General features: G+C 36.4%; 1 protein-coding gene across 5 annotated transcripts in view; it reads left to right on the plus strand.

Moving 5' to 3' along the window:
* The first annotated feature begins 3,607 nt into the window (after positions 1–3,607).
* enok (enoki mushroom) overlaps positions 3,608–22,223 on the plus strand; it is a 300,499-nt gene continuing 281,883 nt past the window's right edge. For 4 of the 5 annotated variants that reach the window (XM_069843715.1, XM_069843718.1, XM_069843719.1 and 1 more), the window contains exons 1-2: positions 3,608–3,762; positions 4,705–5,529. In XM_069843715.1, the coding sequence (XP_069699816.1) occupies positions 4,924–5,529 (606 nt within the window). In that variant the 5' untranslated portion in view covers positions 3,608–3,762; positions 4,705–4,923. Of the gene's footprint in view, positions 3,763–3,831; positions 4,585–4,704; positions 5,530–22,223 lie in introns of those variants that run through there. The other variant, XM_069843716.1, reaches the window with a different exon arrangement.

Genomic DNA, 22,223 nt, shown 5'->3' on the forward strand with positions numbered 1-22,223 from the left:
ATTTCCAAAATAAAATTGTACATTGTTTAAACAATAACCTAAAAACATATCATGCTTTTCCTAATTTTACTTATTTTCAACGGCTTGCTACTTTTAAACCGTAAAATACGGATTAGGATAATAACCCTATCTGCAAGCATTTGACATCACACATAGATAAACATGTATACAGAAAGCAGTTGTGCAGAATGTATGACACTTCATAGGAAAAGAATAAGTGAGAGAAATAGGCCTACAATTCCGACTCTAGCAATAATGTACCCAAATGAAAAAATAATAATGCAGAATACGTACTTGTGTTGAACAACGCAAAGAACAGGCAAAAGCACTACAGATATCTCCGTATACCTAATCCAATCATAAACAACAACAATACAATTATAATCAAGCCAAAGATAGTTATGAAAAACACATTATTGATCATCCATTTGGTTATCCATGTAACATATAAATGTAACAGATTTTGTTTATGAATGAATTTGATGCAGGTAAGACAAAAACATATGCCGTTATAACTGTATTAGCTCCAGAGTTTCCAGAGGTGGATGTTGCTCACTTTTAAAGCTACGTTATTCGAAGTTAATCCTGGTTCCCTATTCATTTTTAAGACAAATAACTGTATTTTAAACTAAATTTAGGATTGCCAATTCTTTTAATCTATCCAATGAAAGAATGAAATAATGTAAACCGTAGAACACCAATAGATCTGTTCACATGACAACAAACAAAAGAGGCACTGCCATTCAGAGATATCAAGACCACGTGCATGTGTTTACTTCACTTTATTCTTTCCTTGGACACTTTAAGTATTTCACCATATTTCATTGTGACATCCCGCCTGTCGTATTTTTCTGGAGTTCTTCCCTATTCTTCGTACTATAAAAATAATCGTTACTGTAGTAGAATGGACGTTTCTTTCGATTTCTGACAGCTCGCTAACTGCGTGGCTTGCTGGTTGCTGTTAGCCAGCAGTCAGTCAGTCAATCAGTCAGTCAGTCAGTCAGTCAGTCAGTCAGTCAGTCAGTCAGTCAGTCAGTCAGTCAGTCAAGTCAGTCAGTTAGTGATATGTTCGATAATGTGGCAGCAATTCCCTCAGGCGAATAGAGCAGGAGGTGTCAAACAATGATTGGCTACTTTCCAGGTTAACCTTGGTTGCCATGACAAAAATCCGTAACCCCCCCCCCCCCCGGCTAGCGACTGTAAGCAGCGGCTAGAGATAATTATGTCTGAAGTCAAAATAAACGTTAATTCTATTATAGATAAGATTGGATGAATTGCAGAGGATGGAAGCTGGGATATGCCTGCATGTATTTAGGACTCACGTAAGGGCCCATTGTACTGCTTTTTGACAAGCCATCGGTCACCTACACATCACTTAAGAAATCCTAGCCTCTGGACAAACTTCAGAACGTTTGAAATCAGAGTGTTCATAATGATGGTCATGTCGAGCCAAAATTTTTCCATCACAGATTCTTTAATTTTGCAAGAATAGGACAGTGGCAACGAAACATATTCTGTTTCGCTTTTTGACTTACATCTGCGACAGAGTTATCAATTTAAACCATTCAATTTTGGTGCTTCTTTAGGTTGTGTAGGGGTGTTTGGCTGTCATTGAAGAGAATGCTGATATAGCCTATAAGACTTTTCTCGTATAAGTTGACGGTATCTTACCTATCGTTTAGTAGATTTTGTAATTGTGATGTTCATCACAATGTATTAATTGGCCTTCATGATTTTTAGAGGCCATTTTAGTAACAGTTGCTATACGGAGTGAAAGTGATGTAACACTGCAGATTGAAGGAGGTAATATAAATACTGTACATTAAAATAGAAGTCATAGTATGAATTTTGTAATTAAGTGCATGATTAATTACAAAATTAGGCTGAAAATTTGTATATTTTGGCAACAGCGTATCGCCAGCTCACGTATGAAAACACACAGGCACTCGATCTGAATTGTAGCGTTCCGTCGCTTAGTCACCGCAGTAGAATTGCTAGGCTTCCAAATGACGGGAGATAACGATACGTATTAATGTTTTTATTTACTGTGGAAGAAAATCACCCATTTTATTTAAAAACTATAAATAGATAAATAATTCTTTACCATTTCCTATAACGATAAGTGTAAAAATCAGAATCGTACGGATAATATTTATCGAGTAAAACAGTGTTAACATCTAGGGGAAAATGATTTTTTCTAAGAAAAGTAGGCCTATTAATTTGGGTCTAATATAAGTATTAGATTTTTTGATTGTATTCTATCCAAGAAATAAGCTGTTAAAATGTGCACAGTTATATTACTTCCACTCAGTATACAGGGTGATTCGGGAAGAATAGTAAATATTTTAAGGGTTGGTAGTATGGACTACTCTCAGTAAAAATTTCATGTGAACATGCGTCCAATTTTCAATGAATGTGGAGATGCAGCTGTTTAAATATCATAGAAATCAAGCGTCGTACATTACATACATACATACTTACATAGAACTAATATTTTCAATGCAATTATTGTGACGCAGATATAAATACATTCAAGTATGTAACGTACAATTTATTGTAGTCGATGTTAATATAAAAAACAATATTTAAACTTTGAGGAAATTACGATTTAAATATAGCACGCAAATGTGACACACGATAAGTACATAAAATAACCACAATCGTCATCGCACGGTGCTCGGTCATGATATTCCCATCCAACTGTCCAAGCAAGTGTTTTTAGAATCGGTTAGCAGATGTCAGTAGTAGTCTTTAAAGATCGGAACGAGTGTGCTTGTCTAGCTAGCATAGAGTCCGTAGTGACTTGTCTTGAGAATAAAGATTTCATACAGAAAATGTTATAATGAAGTTCAAATGAAGCATTGAATTGGTCTCTTTCGTGGACGTTTAATATATATATTTTTTGTGATAGCTATCCGCAATAAGTGGCGGACGACTACTGTTCTTTCTGACATTGATTGATGCTGTCAGTGAGATGCCTGTCTAACCCGTGCGCACGTGCCAATTAATCATAATGGAAAACTATAATACCACTTCTATCGATATATCCTCTGATAATTATGCATTATATGTGTTACTTTGAACGCTATTTGTCTTAGTGGCTCTGCATCGAAAGTTAGCGCCTTATATTTTCTCACTCAATTGATTAACTAATGAGTTATTATTTTTTCCCATCATCTCTGCATCTGAAACATTTCACATAGAGAACCAATGAGCAAAATTCTTTTATGTTACACGGCTGTATCAAACACAAATACCTAGCCACTTCGCACCGATTAGAGGAATTTATCCAATGATAATGTGTAATGAAACCTTAGAAGCCAATCAAATTAAGCGTACCATGTTTATTTTTGTGCCGTTGATCACCCGCCAAAAGAATTCATTATATCATTAATGTTCATTGCATATAAGGTAAAACATATTTTATTTATAAGTACTACAAACTTCTATTAATATATTAGTATTTATTATAACATGCGTATGTCAGAAAAATATTTTTAAAATTCTTCAGAAATATTTCATGAATCAGTTGACTTTGAAATGGTGTTACCGCCGTAGATCAAACTTCAGATTCTCCTTTATGCTATAGCCTACGTTGCTGTATGGATGCGCGGTAGCCATCTTGTCAGAAGTGTATACCTTTGTTGATTCGGTGATCTGTTGTCGTGTTTCATGCTATTACTGTAATTAAATGTTGTTAAACGTTATTTGTGGAATCGAATGAACTTGTAAATATAATAAGAAAACGATATAAAAAAGAAGGTAAGTCGTTTTTGAAACGAGAATTGCTCTAGGAAGTGAGGAAAGTGTTTTTTCATGCACGCTAAGCGTAGAGTGACCAGTTTAGTTACCGCGTCCGGGTGTGTGTGCGAGCTCTGTGTTCGGAGGCTTTTATGTAATTGATCGCTGTGTCGTCAGCATTCGACATGTTACATCAGGCATCGCTATGGTTGAATGTTTATAATTAAAATTGTGTTATGTTGCTACCTCGATTCAACAGAGAAAGAATTGACCTGAATCTAGAATCGGTAAAACCGCCCAAGATGGCTGCCCGACGAGAATTCGGACACTGGTTATTGTACGAGCTTGTTCTGGATTTCAAAATGGTTGCAAACGAATGACGCAATCCGTGTCGCTTGGTTATGATATTAATGTTGAAGCTATGCTTAATCGTGTTGTGGAGTGTAGTGTTGTGAATTTAATGCCATTGTCTGTAAAATTGAGGGTGTGAAATGTCGCGGCAGCTGTAGCTCGGCTAAGGGGAACGGACTAGGGGGTGCGGGCATGCCCAAGTATGCTGACGCTCCCTGGGCAGTGGGACGGGGAGACTCGCGGTGCTTTCTGCGTTGTTGTTGAGTCAAGTTTTGGCCTTGTGGAGTAAAGACGTGTTTGATCATGTGCCGTAAATAGTTTTTAAGATCAGTGTGTTACGTGTTATACAGCATTTCTTTTGTGCTCTACAGAGAGGAAACACAGTTCGTGCCATAAGTATTGTGACAAAGTATATCTGTAGGAGAATTATTCAGTGTAAGTTTGAAAGTCGATAGGCCTATTGTAGGTGAGAATCTACATTAATTAGTAGTGGTAGGTAGTGGTTACTTTATTTTAACTTTGTTTTCATACAGATGTAATATTTTGCGATGAAAATAGATTTGTCTGTGTTTTATGATTACTAAAATAAGTTGCTTTTTATTTTCTTTTCAGATGCTTGTTTGTTGTTCTCGTTAAGATTAGTGAAAGAAGAAGGGGACGAGGCGAAAGGCGGGACCCCGGTACCATGCGTTCCCGCCCGGAGCCTGTGTCACAGAATGAGGGAAAGATGTGAGCGCGTGCAGTGCAGTGATGTTCTTCAACGGTGGTTAGATGTGAACAACCTAGTGACATAATATTGGTATTATATTCAGCAAAGAATAAGTTGTGATCATGAAAGATCAAGAAACAGTGAGCCATGCAACATGGACCACGTGGATCTTGGAAGCCATTCGCAAGATCCGAAGTCAGAAGCAGAGACCGTCTGTTCAGAGGATTTGTCATGCGATCCGGCAGCATCATAATTTCGACGATAATGTGATCACGGAAAATTTAGAGCATGCTGTCAAGGAGGGCAGCGTGCTCAAAGTATTCAATAAAGGTCAGAGTTCGTACAAAGATCCTGGAGGAGTTCAGAGTCGGCAGTTGAACGTTTCCAAAGGGACAGATCTGTCGAAAGTGATTGCAAAAGCAACCCGTGAACTAAACGAAAGAGACGGTTCAACTTTAAAAAATATTGAAAAATATATCCGGCAATCTCATGCGGTGAATCTCGCGTCGGATGATGTGGATTTTAGATCGTTGTTACGGATCTCAGTGAAACGTGCCGTTGCTCGCGGACTAGTTAGTCAAGAAGGACGCTTATTTAGACCCGTTTGTCGGCCGCAGTCTCTTAGTGCGAATTCTAGCGGTGAGAAATCACAGAAACGGCAGTCGTCTTCACCAACCAAACACCGGCGGCAATCCGACAGCCATGTCCCGTCTCCTGAAACTCCTAAGGTGAGTACTACAGCATGCTCTGTTACTATGGTTTTAAAATTTGAAGTCGATTCATTTATTAACATTTTTAGAACGAGTCTAAAATTCAGATACCTGTCCGTAATGTCATACATTATGGTAAACTTGAGTCTCTGTATCTAATTTGATCTTAATTTGTATAGTATGTCACTTTTTCTGTTAAGTACACGAAATTTACTTACCCTATATCAATCTCTTGACAGCTTATTGTTGGCATTTGGGGAAAATTTTAGAACATGGATTGCACCTACCAAATTATGTCTTAAAATACTAAAAAGAGCAGATTTGTCTGCGTTTGTCGAATGCGTATCATTATATTCAGTGCCAATAATTTATTTTGTGTGCACAAGGTTGGAATTTTGAAGTAAGAGGGAAAGGGTGCAATCCATGTTCTGGAGTTTATCCGGCATTTGTACTCTAGACATGCAAATTATTTGCTAATAATGATTATTAAAATTCTCAGAAAAATGATAGGCCTAAGCAGTTAATATTCGTTGTGCATTACATAAATACATTTTAAATAATTATAATTATTGGCACGATTGATGAATTACATGTTTTCTCCTCTTTGCATGTTTATATTGCATGTATCTCTTCAGACTACTGACAGTTGACCTTTGACGCTTCATTTTGCTATTCCATTTTCCTACAATGTAAACAAGTACAACTTCGTGATAAACGATTTAGGATATGATTTATTATTAAAATTATAATATGTAACAAGAATTCATTTTTTAGCATTCTTTCTATTATGTTTTTCTATACGATATGGTCATTTCTATGTGATATTTTACTAATGGAAACGTGTTTGTGTTATTTTCTAATGTATTGACAAGACGTGATTGTATCAGGTTGCCATGGGCAACCCCTCCCCTTTTACTCTGTGGGTGTGCGTACTGTAAACTTCTCCAGCTTACCACGTGCTCACTCGCGATGACGTCATTACGTTGCCCTTGGTCTGGTAGCGCGAAGAGGCATTAGAGCACGGAAAAAAAAGAGCATCTTAAAGTTTTCCTTAAAATTATTTAATAAGGCAATATTCTTCATAGTAGTTAGCTACAGCATAGACGCAGTGTTGTACGTTACAGAACTTTATGGGCGGTTTTTTTAGTTATTTTGGGAATTTAAATTTATTATTTTTAGGATTTTTATATTACAAACTCATCCGTAATTTCTACGGTTAATTAATAAAGAAAGCTTTTATAAAATTGTGTGAGAAAAACGTGTTTACATGTAAAGTTGGACTTTTATCAGGATAGATTGAAAATTCTTATAACTTAGGTGGCTAATTTAAAGGTTCTTCCCTCTAATGGTTTTCATGGAGAGCAGTCCAGTTACAATCTCTATATTTAAAAAGGCAGCTGCTGTCACTTGGTATGGTGGGACACCCAGCAAGTACCACCCTCTCCCTCCCCTTAGACTCACCCTGCATTGTGTTTACGAACCCGTCATATTGTTAGGTACTATACATTTCCTGGAAGCTACCCTTCACCTTTTTAAGCTGGGGAAAAACGTAGAGCTAGTCTCGTTCATACCGAAGATACAAGTTCGTGCAGGGGGAACGGAAGACGAGCAACAAGGGGGAATAAAGTGCGTAGCAGATATTCAGCTATGAGAGTCCGCTTTGTTTTGCCGTTCGCGATGCGAATCTTTCACGTCGAGCATCGTATTAGTTTCCACAAATTGGATTTAAACTTTGTGTACATTTTACTAAAACCTTTTTCCCCCCGTCCGGCACCGAACGATATGGCAACACTGCAGGAGCATGCAGCAACACCGGTCCAGCTAGTTTGCAGCTTCCCATTTTAATCCAGTGTCTGTCTTTCTCTCTTCTCGTTTTCCTCTCCTCATCGCTTTCCCCACCTTGTTATTATGTAACTCACGGGCTGGACTCGAAACTATTGAATAGGCGGACAAGCTACCCGACATCAGAAGGGAAGGCAGACTGACCGACCGCTGTGGTGGAATCGCTCTCACTAATAATACAATGAGATACTGCGAAGCTCGGCTATTGAAACATCATCTATATTGCAACCGCCACTTATCGCGCCCTTTTTTACACGCAGGGTCAACCTTATACACAGTTTTAATTCAGTTTATAACGTTTTTAGGAGAAAGTGTGTGCAAAACATTTCGTCAAACCTGATTTGAATGTGGTTTGATTTTCATTGTTTCTAATAGGCTATGTTACACAGCAGTGACATTAAATGTATTTTAGTAAATGCAGCAAAGTTAATTTCCTTGTTACTCTTATAGGAGCGAATTTAATAGGAGGAGGGGGAAGACTGACAGGATATATGAGACTCGTAATAGAACTTCGTAATTAAAAAAAAAATAAACTACAAATTAATGTGTACATGAACTTGTTTATTAACAAATGTCAATAAATGTATACCATACGCGTACCTTTATTTTTCTCTTCTCTTTCAATTTTTTTTTTTTTACTTAGTACAGATTTTATAACTCTGTTCCGTGTGTTTTAATAGCCAGATGTTTATAAATATTGCATTAGTGCTACTTTTTGTGATTAATACACATCATTTATATGCTTTTGTGATATGTAAGCTTGTAGGCCTAAGTATATGTTTTCCCTAGTTAATATAATGTTGGCATGTCTCCTTATTATGATAATTGGATACGCTACTGTTATATATTTTTATTACACTAACTGTAGCTCTGTGGTTACATAAATTATTCATGTTGATGTTTTCATATTTTGCTGCGCTCTATCAACTACTAAAGTTACATAAGCTTTGAAGTAGTGTATCATATTTACTTATGTTATGAGATTTGTGTTGACATGCTTGTGTTACAGGGAAAATAAAAAAGACGTGGGAAATGTATGTTGTGCCAATATTCAAGTGATATTTTATCTTGTGACGTAGTAACCTGTGCGACATTTTTTTTTGCATAATCGTTTAATACACTCGTTTCTAAAATAAAATTATTAGGTAACTTAAATACTTGGAAAATAAATACGTAACATAGAGATATAAACTCGCACATTATTGGTTCTAAGTGAATGCGGGCTCTTTATTTAAACTCTTTCATTTATCTCAGTTCATTAGTATTGCATTTTTTTTTATAGAATAAGTTTTGTTAAAAAAGTTTCAGCTACTTTATTGAACAATTTCCCCTTAAATACTTCGAGAAATTCACTATCATCGGTTACATAAATAATTCTTTTCTTATCCATGGAGTTCCAGAGAGTATATTTGGCAATATCACACATATCGCGCAATTCTATTTACAACTCACAGGCGTATGGTTTATGTTATTTTGTATTGTAAACGGCGATAAAGAAAAGGAAAAATTATTTGTCGTACTTTTTTTTTATAACACTCAACGCTCTTTCAGGCAAAAATAGTTCCTTCATTGACTTCTGACTTACAGGATAAAATTAGTACCGGTATGTGGTAAACCCATATAGTTCCTTCATTGACTTCTGACTTACAGGATAAAATTAGTACCGGTATGTGGTAAACCCATTCGTCATTGAGAAAGCAAAGGCGAAATAGCCTACCGGTACTTAAAAAAGGCAATGAAATAGCAAAGCCTGCACCCTAAAGACTAACCTACCAACTATACAGAAGGAAAGTTTTAGGCTGTAGCTGTAGATGACAATAGACTAAACATAGCGCTTCCGTTCCTTCTTAGCGCATGATGTCATACTTCACGCCCACTAACTGATAACGTGAGAGGCGTGGGAGGTAGGCCATTTTGCACTTTAAGGTGGAGGTGGATCTGAAATACGCTAACGTAGTTCGAATACAACAATGCTATGTAGAGTAAACAGCTTTACAGGAGCAGAACGTTACTCTCCATGAGTTGCATGACAAATGACTTAATCCCCACTATGACCGGTAGGAGCACTTGATTTCTGCGCATTTTGAAATGTTTGTTGCCAGGCTATAAATTATGATAAACTGCCATCAACTACGCCTGCAATTGAAATACGAAAAAGGGAGAAAAATAAATAAGAGAATAATTCTATACTACAGACACTATATAAATGAGTAGAAGGTGAGCAAAGACTTGCAATATATGAAATAGAAATTGAAAATACTATGATTCATCGTACGAGTGTCTGTGTTCACTTAAAAACTTTTATAATAAATATTATTTTTGCGAGAATGCATCACTTTTTTGACAGTAGTCTACAGCAAAGAGTAGAGCGGAATTTGACGAGGAATAACGTACATTTGCGTGCACCTATTATTATTATTATTATTATTATTATTATTATTATTATTGGCCGAAGATGTAATGCAGCATGACGAATGATTATAGAGACCTTTTTACAGGCCTTTTTTATGTTCAGGTTGGTTGGCAGTTGTTACGCATTTTAATTTCTAGCTTTGTTACCGCAGAAAATACATTTATCCATTAACCCAGCCCCAGATTCGATCCCTGATAGAAAAATAGAGATTCATTTCCAATGGGTATGTATTCCTTTTTTGGGTTGTGTTGTTTCAGTCTTTGATATTGCTACACGCTGATCACGTGGCTAGAGAATCTCACTGATTATGATTAGCCTATTTATGGTGATTCAAAATCCTCGGTTAGTGGTGATCTGGATGAGAATTACGTAAATAGCTTGTAAAACTTTGATTTTCTGACAGTTTGAATATTCTTCGCTGTTGTTCTTGAAGTTGGGTTTAAACAAATGTATACGCTCTAAAGAACTTGTTTCTTTTTCACTGAACAGGTAATTGACTGCGAACATTGACCCAAATGAACGTGAGCAGGGGGCGTGGTGATCGGTTTTCTTCCTGCATAGTCAGGGTAGATTGCAAAGTTCTATGTAGCTAAGCAGCTGCCACCCGTTCAGCTTGGTACAACCCCCTTCCTTCAACGATCCGAAATTCACCCTTCGTAACGTGCTGTTAAAAATACCGCTGTTAGGGTTGCAACTGCTTCCACAGCGCCAACGGTTTGTATTTCTGCACTTTTCAAATACAGAACCGATGCGAACAAAATATTTTCCTTGAGCTAGTCCATTACTGTGTGTTTGTATTGACGAAGTGGGTTGTAATATATCTGCCGTTGCCATCATGACAGGCACGACTTGCATTTTAATGGGATGCAAATCGCGTATGAAATATGGACGATGTGAGACAAACACAAATCCATTGCCTTTAGGAGGCTACAGAATTATGACTGCCTGTCCCTTTGTTCACCAACCATCACAGCTACTGAGTTCGTATTAAAAAATAAAGCTTTTAGGGCATACAAAAGCGTAATTTTTCCGAGCGCTAGCTTGCAATGTTCTTCAAGCATTCTAATAACAAAGCGTATGTGAACTTTTCCAATATATAAACAATTAATGTGAAGATCATATTTCACATGTTTATTTTGGAAAACCATTACGTAACGCATATCTATATGTGACGTCCATTTGCCTTATTTTCTTTAGCTTTTAGCGTACACAGTAGAATATTATGTAATGTAACCATTTGAATTTCACGTTACGCTTTCAGTAGTCCACATTTTATATTTGTTTTTGAATACTCGTACATTTCATTTTTCGGCTCATAAGCTGATCGTGAATAGATCCGTTATGTTGAATTGGACGTTTATAAACACCACGTCTGCCACTATTGCCATAACGATTATTATTTAGACCTATTTGTTTATTTATTTATTTAAATTTCACCACCAACAGAAGCAAGCTGGCTTACATTGATACATATACAAAATACATAATAGTGAAAAAACAAAACAAGCAACACAAACGAAAGAGAGAAAGGTACATAATAGATGCTAGAATATAATATTGCAGTTAATATTAATGCCAAATGTCATTATGATAATACAGAATTATTTCAAAATTAGAATAAAAACATAATACAGTTATTCATAATTTAAATACCTAAGGAAATATAGTTCTTTTTAATATTGTATGAAATTTTTTAACTGATAAACTGAAATCTAATTGAAAATCACAGTTTAAAGAAAGAGAGTTGTAAGTATTACACATAACAAACATCGGAGAGTTCTTGAAGAAACAGTTCGAGGAATTGGAGTAACAAAAGGTTGCCTGTGACGTAATACTGTTCTTTTTTACATTGAACTGAAGGAATTTAAGAAAATCAGTTATTCAGTATACCGTTAACAGTCTTATAGAGTAAAATTTGGCTGTTTATTAATCGTCTAGATTTTAAAGTTTTATAATTAAATTAAAAAAGTAACTGATTATAAAAAATTTGCTTTTCATAAGACGACACGTGATGTTTTTTTAAAATATAAGTAACGTAAAAATCTTTTCTGTGTCCTTTCTATTTGCATCTGATGGGACTGGAACTGAGGTGACCATATTATTATAACATTATGCAGTAATGTGATTCAAGAATTGGACATGTAGATTCGTTCCATCCCGCGAGGACTTTGACAGAAGGCGAAATTTTGGTGAAAACCATTCTGAAAATTGCTGAAGGAATTAGTATGGGTATTTGGATAGACGAGGAGAAGTGAATGGTGTTGCATATTTGATACTAGACTTGTGCATATAATTACGTATTTTATTTAAATCTGTAGAGGACAGTATCATCTCCATTGTTTCCGTCTTATAGGATCTATCATAAGTAACTGATCACTCGGAAAATTGACAAATTTTGACGATTTTTGAATTTGTTTTATATCTATGCTGCAAGGCAGTGGTATTCAACCCTTTTCCTCCTCGTACCCTTAGAGACACTTTTCCACTCATGCTTAACCCCAAAGTTGCTAATTCAAATTATACGTAACTATATCTAAACTCAATTTTATTAATTATTAAATCACTTATTTATAAACTATCAAAGAGATAATGATGCTGTTAAATAAATAATCAAAGGAACAACATTGCAGATATCATAGAAAAGAAAAGTTATCTTATTATATTATTAACTTAAGTGGTTTTGTCCTCTTAATGATATGCCTGATGTTTTCTGCACGCCAGTTCCTCGATTCTTGGTTAAATCTTCTTCAGTGCAAGTATCGGAGATGATTCTGGATTCAAGCGATTTCTGTCTTTCGTTTTGTTTGATGCCAATGCAAAGAAACTCTGCTCACACAAATAAGTAGAGGGGAATGGCAGAAGGGTGAAATGGCAATGCTACTAAATTCCATATACTCTTTGCGAGCGTAATACCAGAAGTCACAAATTGACAAGTTTTCGAATTTTATTTTCAGTGCACTATCAAGGGACATTTCAGTTCAGAGGAACTGAAGATTGTGGTGGAAAACTGATTTGTAATCCAATCATTAGCTCCGATCATTTATAAAATGTATAATATAAGCTTATTTTAAATTTCACGTACCCTCTAAAATTCTTCGCGTAGCCTCGGTTGAATACCACCGCCATAAGGAACCTTTCCTGTTGCCGTACATTCGATTCGATCACGATTGTCCCCTCCAGAAGGCATCACTTTTTCATGTAGTGATGAATGAAACATTCGTTATTGAATTCAAAATTTAGAGTAATTGTCATGGAAAACGTAAGCATAAACATAAACGGCTTATGTACACACTGCAGTAAACGTACGTAAATTATGGTCCATACTTTTCAACATATCTGCCACGCTGACGGATACACAAGTGCAAATGACTGATCAGCTCCACGTACACCCTCCAAAGCATGCCAGGAGTGACCATTTGTATCATGTGCATAATCTGTTCCACAGTTCAGGAATAGTTTGTGGTTTAGTTGCATACACACAGTCCTTAACAACTCGTCACAAAAAAAAATTCAAGAGAGTTAGGTTTGAAGATCGCGAAGCCAAGGAATTTTTCTTCTTTGTAGCAGAGTTAAACGCCTGCGCGGCATTTAGTCCGTCTTTTTCACGCGAACACTGTCGATGCACGGGATGCCAACTCACCACGTGTTCCAACAACAAATGCACGCTACGCATGGAAAAGTGGCGCTATCTTACACATTTGTGACTAGATTTGTTGTATGGCACCAGGAAATTTATTGGCTAGGAACAGGAAGGATATGACATGTTCGAGAATCGGCCCTGTGGGTAAAGTTTTCGAGTGGTCAGTTACTTACGATGAGAGATATTGTATATTTTACGTATATTAACTTGTTATAACATAACACCAATTATTGCTGCCCTTTACGTTACATAGTGAACCTTGGCAATGCTATAAGACACTAATTACAGGAGAATCGAAGCTTCTCTCGCTAAGGCCGATAACTGGTCAGATTCAAAACTCTACTCCATTATTATTATTATTATTATTATTATTATTATTATTATTATTATTATTATTATTGGATACGAATCTTTTCACTCAGATGTGCATAGGGTTAGGAGTCGTAAAGTATGGAGTGTAGGCCTAGTATAGGTATTCAAAAGTGATTGACCTTCTGGTCATGTGGTCAGCATGGAATAAGACCATAAGCTGAAAGAAAACTTGCGGCAAATTCATACTCTGGTTCTGCCGGGAATCGAATCCGGATTTAATGGATTTATAGCCGAATGTACTGCCACTTGCACAGTGAAGACTGTGTGGACGTATTTTGCAGTAATTTAATTGTACTTTTTAAATTGAAGGATTGAAATTTATGGGGATACTAACCTCATTTTTCGTTCTTTCAGCAGAGTCGCACTTACTGCCTTTACATTTCTCAGTCTTACTCCTTGATTAGGAACTGAACAGTTTTACTATCGTATTGTTCTTTCGGAGATAAGTTTTAATTACCTTTCTTAGAACTCTCGTAGTTATTCCGTTTAGAGTTTTATGAATTTTCTCTGGCAGTTTTAGCCTGCGTTATTTCTTATGTTAATCTGTATTTCACTTGACAGGTACACTTAAGGAAATATTCAATTTACTTTTCTAATTGTTGTATAATGTGCTTAGGAAAATATTTGGGACTAAGAGGGATGAAGTTACAGGAGAATGGAGAAAGTTACACAACACAGAACTACACGCATTATATTCTTCACCTAACATAATTAGAAACATTAAATCCAGACGTTAGAGTTGGGCAAGGCAAGTAGCATATATGGATGAATGCAGAAATGCATAGAGAATGTTATTTGGAAGACCTGAGGGGGGAAAAGAACCTTTGGAAGGCTGAGCCGTAGATGAGAGGTTAATATTAAAATGGATTTGAGGGAGGTGGGATATGATGATAGAGACTGGATTAATCTTGCTCAGGATAGGGACCGATGGCGGACTTATGTGAGGGCGGAAATGAACCTCTGGGTTCTCTAAAAGCCATTTGTAAGTAAGTAAGCAATTAAGTAAATTATTGTATTATCATTTTCCATGTGAATGTTGACAGTTTTTGACGGGCAATTCTACTTCTGAATTTAGTGTTGAGCACCACAACCAGAGATTATTTTCTTTCTTGTGTAAGGTCACGTTAATCTAGTGAATGCTCCTTCCGGTCGAAGCAGTAACGGAAGTAATACATTTAAATTACTTTGTAGCGAAAGTTGTGACTGATTGAGTGGATGGAGAACATCGAGACCACAGTTCCTACACTTAGTAGTTTCTTCAGTGAGCTATTCTTAAGTGTAGCAATATTTAGGTCTATTTATATTTCATGAATTTGCTCATTATTATGAGTCATGTGTTAACTGTTGTGAAGGAATTTTAATGCAGAATATTTCAATTGGTCCTACACCATTATACAGAAGATTTTGTTTTAGGAACAAAGTTTTGAAACCTTTACTGGAATTGTTTCAACTTAATGGAATCTCTATTCATTAGGTATATCCAGAAATTCTCATTCACCTAGAATTTACCATAAGCCACTGGCGTGCTCAGGTGGTAGCGCGTTTGCCTAGTGATCTTGAGCTGCGCTTGGCGTGGGTTCGATTCCCGCTGATTAATCGATTGGATTTTTTTCCGACTTTTCCCTATAGTAAAACGAATGTCAGGCAATCCATGGCGAATACTCGACACAATTTCACCAAGTAGGCCACCCATCTTGCTATAACCAATCCCGTTGACGCTAAATAACCTAGTAGACAGCGTGTTTAAATAACCGACTTAAAAATTATCATAAGTTTGTACACTGGATTCCATTAATGCCGGCTCGTTCTTTAGCCGTACTCACCATAAAACTACGTCTTCTACCCCCCACCCCTACCGTGCACTTGCGGCTTGACTCGCCTCTATTGTGTATTTCAGTGGTGTTCATGCTAGAGTTGCACAAATTAGAACTCGTTTGCGACGTATGCCAACGTTTCAAAGGTGAAGCGACACACCACTGCTCTTAGGAATGATCATATCTGTGTATACATACTTAACTATCATAGCAGTGGGGGGAAGGATGAAGTACTGATTGTAAACACAACTTTAAAACGTGACGGCATTAATGTAATAAGATTGTACCTTTCGCTTTTTCTTTCAACCTGCATAATATGACTAATGATGTAAAGTGTGCATGAAGGACATCACATTGACAGTGGACAAATATGTGCCTTGCAAGGGATCACACCTATGACCGTGACTTCTGTGCAACGTTTTGAAGCAGCGCGCCTTAGCCTTAGTGTTAGGTTGTTGAGTCATGTACATTTATATAGTAATGCTAATATTGTAAGAAAAATAACATCAGAAGATCTAACATCAGTTTATTGATTCTATTTTTTTTTCTTCTCTTATTGGATTAGGTAGTAAAATCTGTTGTTCTACTTTCATTCGTTGCATCCTTTCCAAGGTCGACCTTGACATCTTAAATGATTTTCATTTATAAACATTTGATTTATCAGTATTGTAAGGGAACTTCAGTATTTTCAGATATCATTAAATTCAATTAAAATCATACAAGTGATAAAAACAAATATTTTTTATTCATGTTTTAGTGTGTTTTATATATCATGATTATATCAGAAGTATATACAGTTCTGAAGATGTATTTTAAAATTAAGAAATTGTACTGTCAAAAGAAGTGCATATGTCAGCACAAATACGGACTCTTTTAAGGTTATTTATTTGTATAGAGAAGAGTGTTGGACTTTCAGAAACGAAACCAATGAATACAAACAACGGAAATTGTATATTTAGGATCTGTACAGTGCATACCACATCAGAGATGATGGTAGAGACAAGTGAGGTAAGCAGTTTTGTAAGTAAGCCTATAGATGAAATGAAAATTATTTAATAACAACAGAAAAATTAGTTTTAAATCTTCGGAGGCGCAGCATGAAAATATTGATAATGATGATGGTATGATTATGATTAGAATTGAGTTTCGTTAGACGTGAGACGAACCGAAGATATGTTTTATATCTAAAATTTAAGTGCAATCAAAAACATTCCCTTGCTGTACGATCGGTTTGAAAGCTCGTATTTCGTTGCTAGCAGGGAGAGTAATAAAGTTTATAGTTCGGAGATAGTATTGAACGGGAGCCAATGAACTCGGAAAGTTTTCACTGAATGGAATTTCCATAGATGTCTTGAATGTGTGGCTACGTAATGTGAAAAAACTGTCTCTCCTATACTTTCAGGAGATTTTGTAACCTCATCTTATCCGCTCATTAATGAGATGAGACTCATTTTATTACCATAATTTCTAATTGGTGTCTATATAGATTGAATGATTTCATTTACGAATGTCTTTTAAATAATAGTTCAAGAAAATAAGTCACAGACGGTAATACCATGCACAGCACGATAAAGAAACTGAACTGTCGCAAAACACATAAACTGCGTAATGTGAAAGTACTGTATGTCATTTCCACGACACTCATTTTTGGATAATGGTATCGCTTGTCGCTAGTAATTGTCTACTTCACTTCTTCCGACAAGAAATTATCACCGTATTTTCGTGTAATGTGGGTAGCCTACAGAATGTCTGGAAATACAGATCTTTTGTACATCCCAGTATGTCCACGAAATAGCCCTTGATGGACAGAGTTCGTGGATTATTGTTTTTGAAACATGTTTGTGTGTGGTTAGTGTAGTTTCAGTTTAAATGATTTGGATTATATATTGCGCATGTTCTCATTGTGTGTGTAGAAAGGAAAACAAACAGCTGACGCCTCCACATGGCCCTTCCACCTTTAACAACATCCTGGCTAAATTCACATTGCCCAAATGTCAGTGTAATGCCGGGAACCGGATGTTTTATTTTACAGGTATTACACGTACATACTTATGAAATTTAAAATAATTCATTGTTTGTTAGCATTGTGTAGATACTCTGCTTTGTTCGTTGGAATGTGGATGTTTAGTATCATTGCACACAGAGTTAGTACCGACTTTAGCATTATGGTAATTAGTTTCAGGATTGTGCATATTTCAAAAGCGGATAGAATTTCCTCTCATACTTCTAATAATTTGAACAATGGTGAAAATAATTTCGTCCCGTTTTTGTCTATGAAATGTAGAGTAATATTTTACCCCATCCTTATTAGTTTGTGTAATAGATGCAGTAATTTTTTTCAATGTTTGAACTCAAGTTCATGAACACAGAATACTTTGGTTTTTCAAGACTCTCAGTGGTTGCGTCAATTTGTGCACCATAATGCGAATCGAACTCTGTGGTTCATGATAATCGAGCTGTTGTGTACGACCCTCAAGAATGGCGCTAAATGTATAACCTTGTTTAAGTATAGGCTGTGGGCATCCATTTGTATATTTGACGTACTATACTCTGTCCAGCGATAGAAAGTAATGTAACGCATAGAAAACTGTAATAGATCTAGATCTGTTACACACACACACACACACACACACACACACACACACACACACACACACTATCTCTCTCTCTATAGATCTGTTTACATGACAGTAAACAAAAGAAATCCCACGACCACGTGCGTGTGTATACATCACTTTATTCTTTCGTTGGGCAGACTTTAGGTAGTTTTGGACTGTGGTGGCTTCTGAAAATGTATCTACCTTCACAGGTGTTATAAAATATTATAATAAAATAATATGTCGAAATAGACGTTTACTAAATCGTGGGAAGAATTTGTGTGTATAAGAGAACTTTTAATGCAATACATTACAGAAAGAATTGGCTGCAGGTTATTATTAATGAAATGGAAAAACAACAAAGAAACTGGGACAGATCCTTCAATACAGCTTCCAAAAAGTAGCGGAATATCGTAATAGACTACAGGCTTAACAACAACAATAATAATAATGATAATAATAATAATATTAATAATAATAATAATAATAATAATAATAATAATAATAATAAAGTACTTTCAGTTTTGGGAGTGGCATGTAAATTTATTATAATAAGCTGCAGTGTCGTGAGGTTTGTGTAAACCTGCAGAATACAATTAAATTGACACTTCTGTGTTATGTCCTTGCGCCATGCCTATGACATGATCAGGTCTTCTACTTGGTAAAACCTATACCTAGGTTGTCTTGTTATTTTTCGCAAGATTGTATAAAGTTTAATTAACTGCCCTCGAAACTTTTGAGGAACAAAACATATGACATGAATCATCCCAAATACTTAATCTGACACATCCATGACATCTGGTGATGGTTCGTATTAAATTTATATGATTGAGAACGAAACGGACCGTATTTGAAGGGAATGATGAAGATGGCGGTGATGATTTGGTTTCTCAGAATATTGAAGCTTAAACACTGTTATACGAATTTGAATTCACTTCTTCATTCTCCATTCAGTAATTCATTCAGCAAGAACTACTGGAATAGCAAGTCTCGACTGTTGTATGAGCGTATGTTTTGCAGAAGGCGGGGGGGGGGGGGGAGTTCCTGTAGGTATAATCGTTTGTGGTCGAGGTCGGACAGAGAGATGAACCGCCTAGACTGGTCCATACTTTAAGCAATCCATATATGTTATACATACCGAACACAAAGAATACGATATACGACCGAGTCTTGCTGAGAAGAACGAACTAATAGCCGCCTCAGAAGACGCAAGTTGCAGCTGCTATGAACAAAAAGTAGACCTGCTAATGAGGGGGTCTCCAGAAGCCCTTACACTTCGTACCTCCACGCTTGAGTTCTCTCGGTCAAGACCGAGTTGTTAAAATTTAATAAGGTTGCCTTTATTTATAAATGTGCACTCAGGGAACAGTCAAGTTCTTGTTTTAATTACTTGTGGGCTACTAGGGGTATGACGCACATGTATACTTTGAAAGTGAAGATAGAATCTGGTGTTACGCCAGGTGGAGTAATGTTAGCTAATTTTTATGGATACATAGAAATATGAGAGTGTCATTATTGTAGACGTAAGCACTGTCTTAATAGTCTCTAATTATTTCGAAATAATGTAATTAGCTCGTGGATGTAATGACATTGTTAAAACCCGTACATCCGAGTGTTCATCTCATACACGGGAAAATATCTCGGTAAAGGCGCTGTTGTTCTTTGGTGCGTGCATCGACGTGTGAATTCGACCATCCGTCCACCTGGAATATAATCCTGTGGGCCCATCGGTCCACCCCTCCCTACTCTTGCATTCGATCCCTCCATTTGCTCGCTGAGTCACCTTCTTGCGAGCCCCCACAAAGACAAAAGGTAGAGGTAAAGCTAGTTCTCTTACACGACGTCAAGACGTGTGGGGTGCAGAGAGGTAAAGTCGCTGCTTTGACTGCAGAGTCAGGAGGTGACGAGTTTTCTACATGATGCTCCGGGCGTTTTTTATCCCTAGGGAGAGTAATCTTTTTGATCGGAGGAGGCTGGTTAGTTCTAAGTAGTCTGAAAATTATGACGAAAAATATTCTTTGTCTCGTGGGAGATAAGTGGAACTCATAAATTGCACCAATGTCAGATAATTCGTGGTATAACATATTGTTACTAGCTTTGTCGGAATGGACGCATATTATGTTCCACTTGTCCCTCTTTGCAACATTTTGTTTCAAATTGAGCAATTTGTGAACTTACGAAAACAGTCTCACTTTTAAACTTCGGCCATTATAATTTACACATCTGTGATTTCCATTTCATTTGGACGAGACGTAAAGTTCTAATAACTTAATGAAAATGTTAATGCTGTAAACCAAAATAAGTAATATTGTTTAAAACTTCTAAGAGAAAACATAATTTATTAATCCTCAAAGTTAATTCAAATTAAAAAAATAATGGTAGCATAATAAAGATAGTTTCCAACATCATTACTTAAGGTGATAATTATTGTATTTTTAGTAATGTAAAGTAAAAACTTAGAAAATATGACATTTTATTTCACACTGCTATTCAGTACTAAGTTAATTTTCGTTTAGACAACTGTCCGAAGATAGGTGAACCTCAATGATACCAACAAGGCATCGCTTATGAGGCAACTAAGCCAGGAGATAATGAGGTGGGGTGGCCAGATCCTTTCCCCCCTCATACGTCGCCGATTAGCTACATGTTACGCTAATCAGTAGAGTCCTGCGTTTGGTTACTTTGAATACAAGTAAAGTAAAGCCTTGGTTTGTCCGAACCGCAAAAGCACCGCTTAGAACAGGGGTTCTTAACATTTTTGACCAAGACTCAAAGCCAATTAGGCGATCAAATTGTGCGATCCTCGGATCTATTTTGAAGTTAAACAGTGCTATTATAGTAGTACCACACAAATAGGAGTACTAAGGATTTATTTTTATGTAGAGACAGGCATCGTATTTTCATTATTCGTACAAAGTAATTATGAAGAGATTTATAATTTTAAATGAAGTAAAAAGTAATTATGAAAAGGTTTATAATTTTAAGTGAAGTACTTTAATTAGCATTGTTTTATTTTATTTTATTCGGGAAGCTACGGCAGCAAAAAAAAAAAATTCTTTCGATACCCATGGTGTTAATTTTTAAGATTAACAATCTGTAGGCCCTACTGATTACTTATCTGTCCTCCGATATATTTTAATTTTTTAACGAAGCCAACGCACATGGAAAATATAGTCATGAACAATATGTTATTAAAAATCTACATAATAAAAAGGCTGACTTTTCAAGTAGGGGGGATTGCTCCTACTTCCCCCTCTGCGGGCACACCTGCTGTTGGAATTGTATTCTTCAACTTTTTTAGCAGAGACTACTACTACTACTACTACTACTACTACTACTACTACTACTACTACTACTACTACTACTACTACTACTACTACTATCACCACCACCGCCACCACCACTACTACTATTACTTATACGACTGTAGTAACTACTATTCAACACTGTCCACCGCTGGGGAGTAATGATTAGCATGCTTGGCCATGAAACGAGCGGGCCCGGGTTCAAATCCTGGTCGGGACAAGTTATCTGGTTTTTACCTCAACCGATTAAGAGCAAACGGTGGGTAACTTACGGCGCAAAATGAAATTTAAGTTATATATGGGAAAAAATCGAACCATATGTACACCACTGTCCGCACGAAATCGATTGCAATAAATGCTCGTTTCGAGAAATTCCCGCACCGTGTGAACGGGCCCTGAGGAGCGCGCACATGTTTCGGATTAACATTTCCTCTGTGTACTAATCAGCATAGAGTTTATCATGTATTGTACCGCTTTAAGTGAAATACTAGTAACAGATAATTCAAGAGTTCTCATAGCTGTATATTATTGTATTTTAAAAATTTATTTTAGTAGTTAAGTTAATACGGATACAAATATAAATAAATATAGTCATGGTACAGTTTCAAGAAAAGAAAAAAAATGTTGGTAGTGGCTAGTGGTTGCAACGTGATTGCGTGTAGGTAAGAACGGAGTTATTTACATCGTGTTTCTTCGTGGCTGCAACAGGGCGTGTTTCTCCTAACACGG

This window comes from Periplaneta americana, chromosome 13, assembly GCF_040183065.1.
Source record: "Periplaneta americana isolate PAMFEO1 chromosome 13, P.americana_PAMFEO1_priV1, whole genome shotgun sequence".
Classification (NCBI taxonomy): Eukaryota; Metazoa; Arthropoda; class Insecta; order Blattodea; family Blattidae; genus Periplaneta; species Periplaneta americana.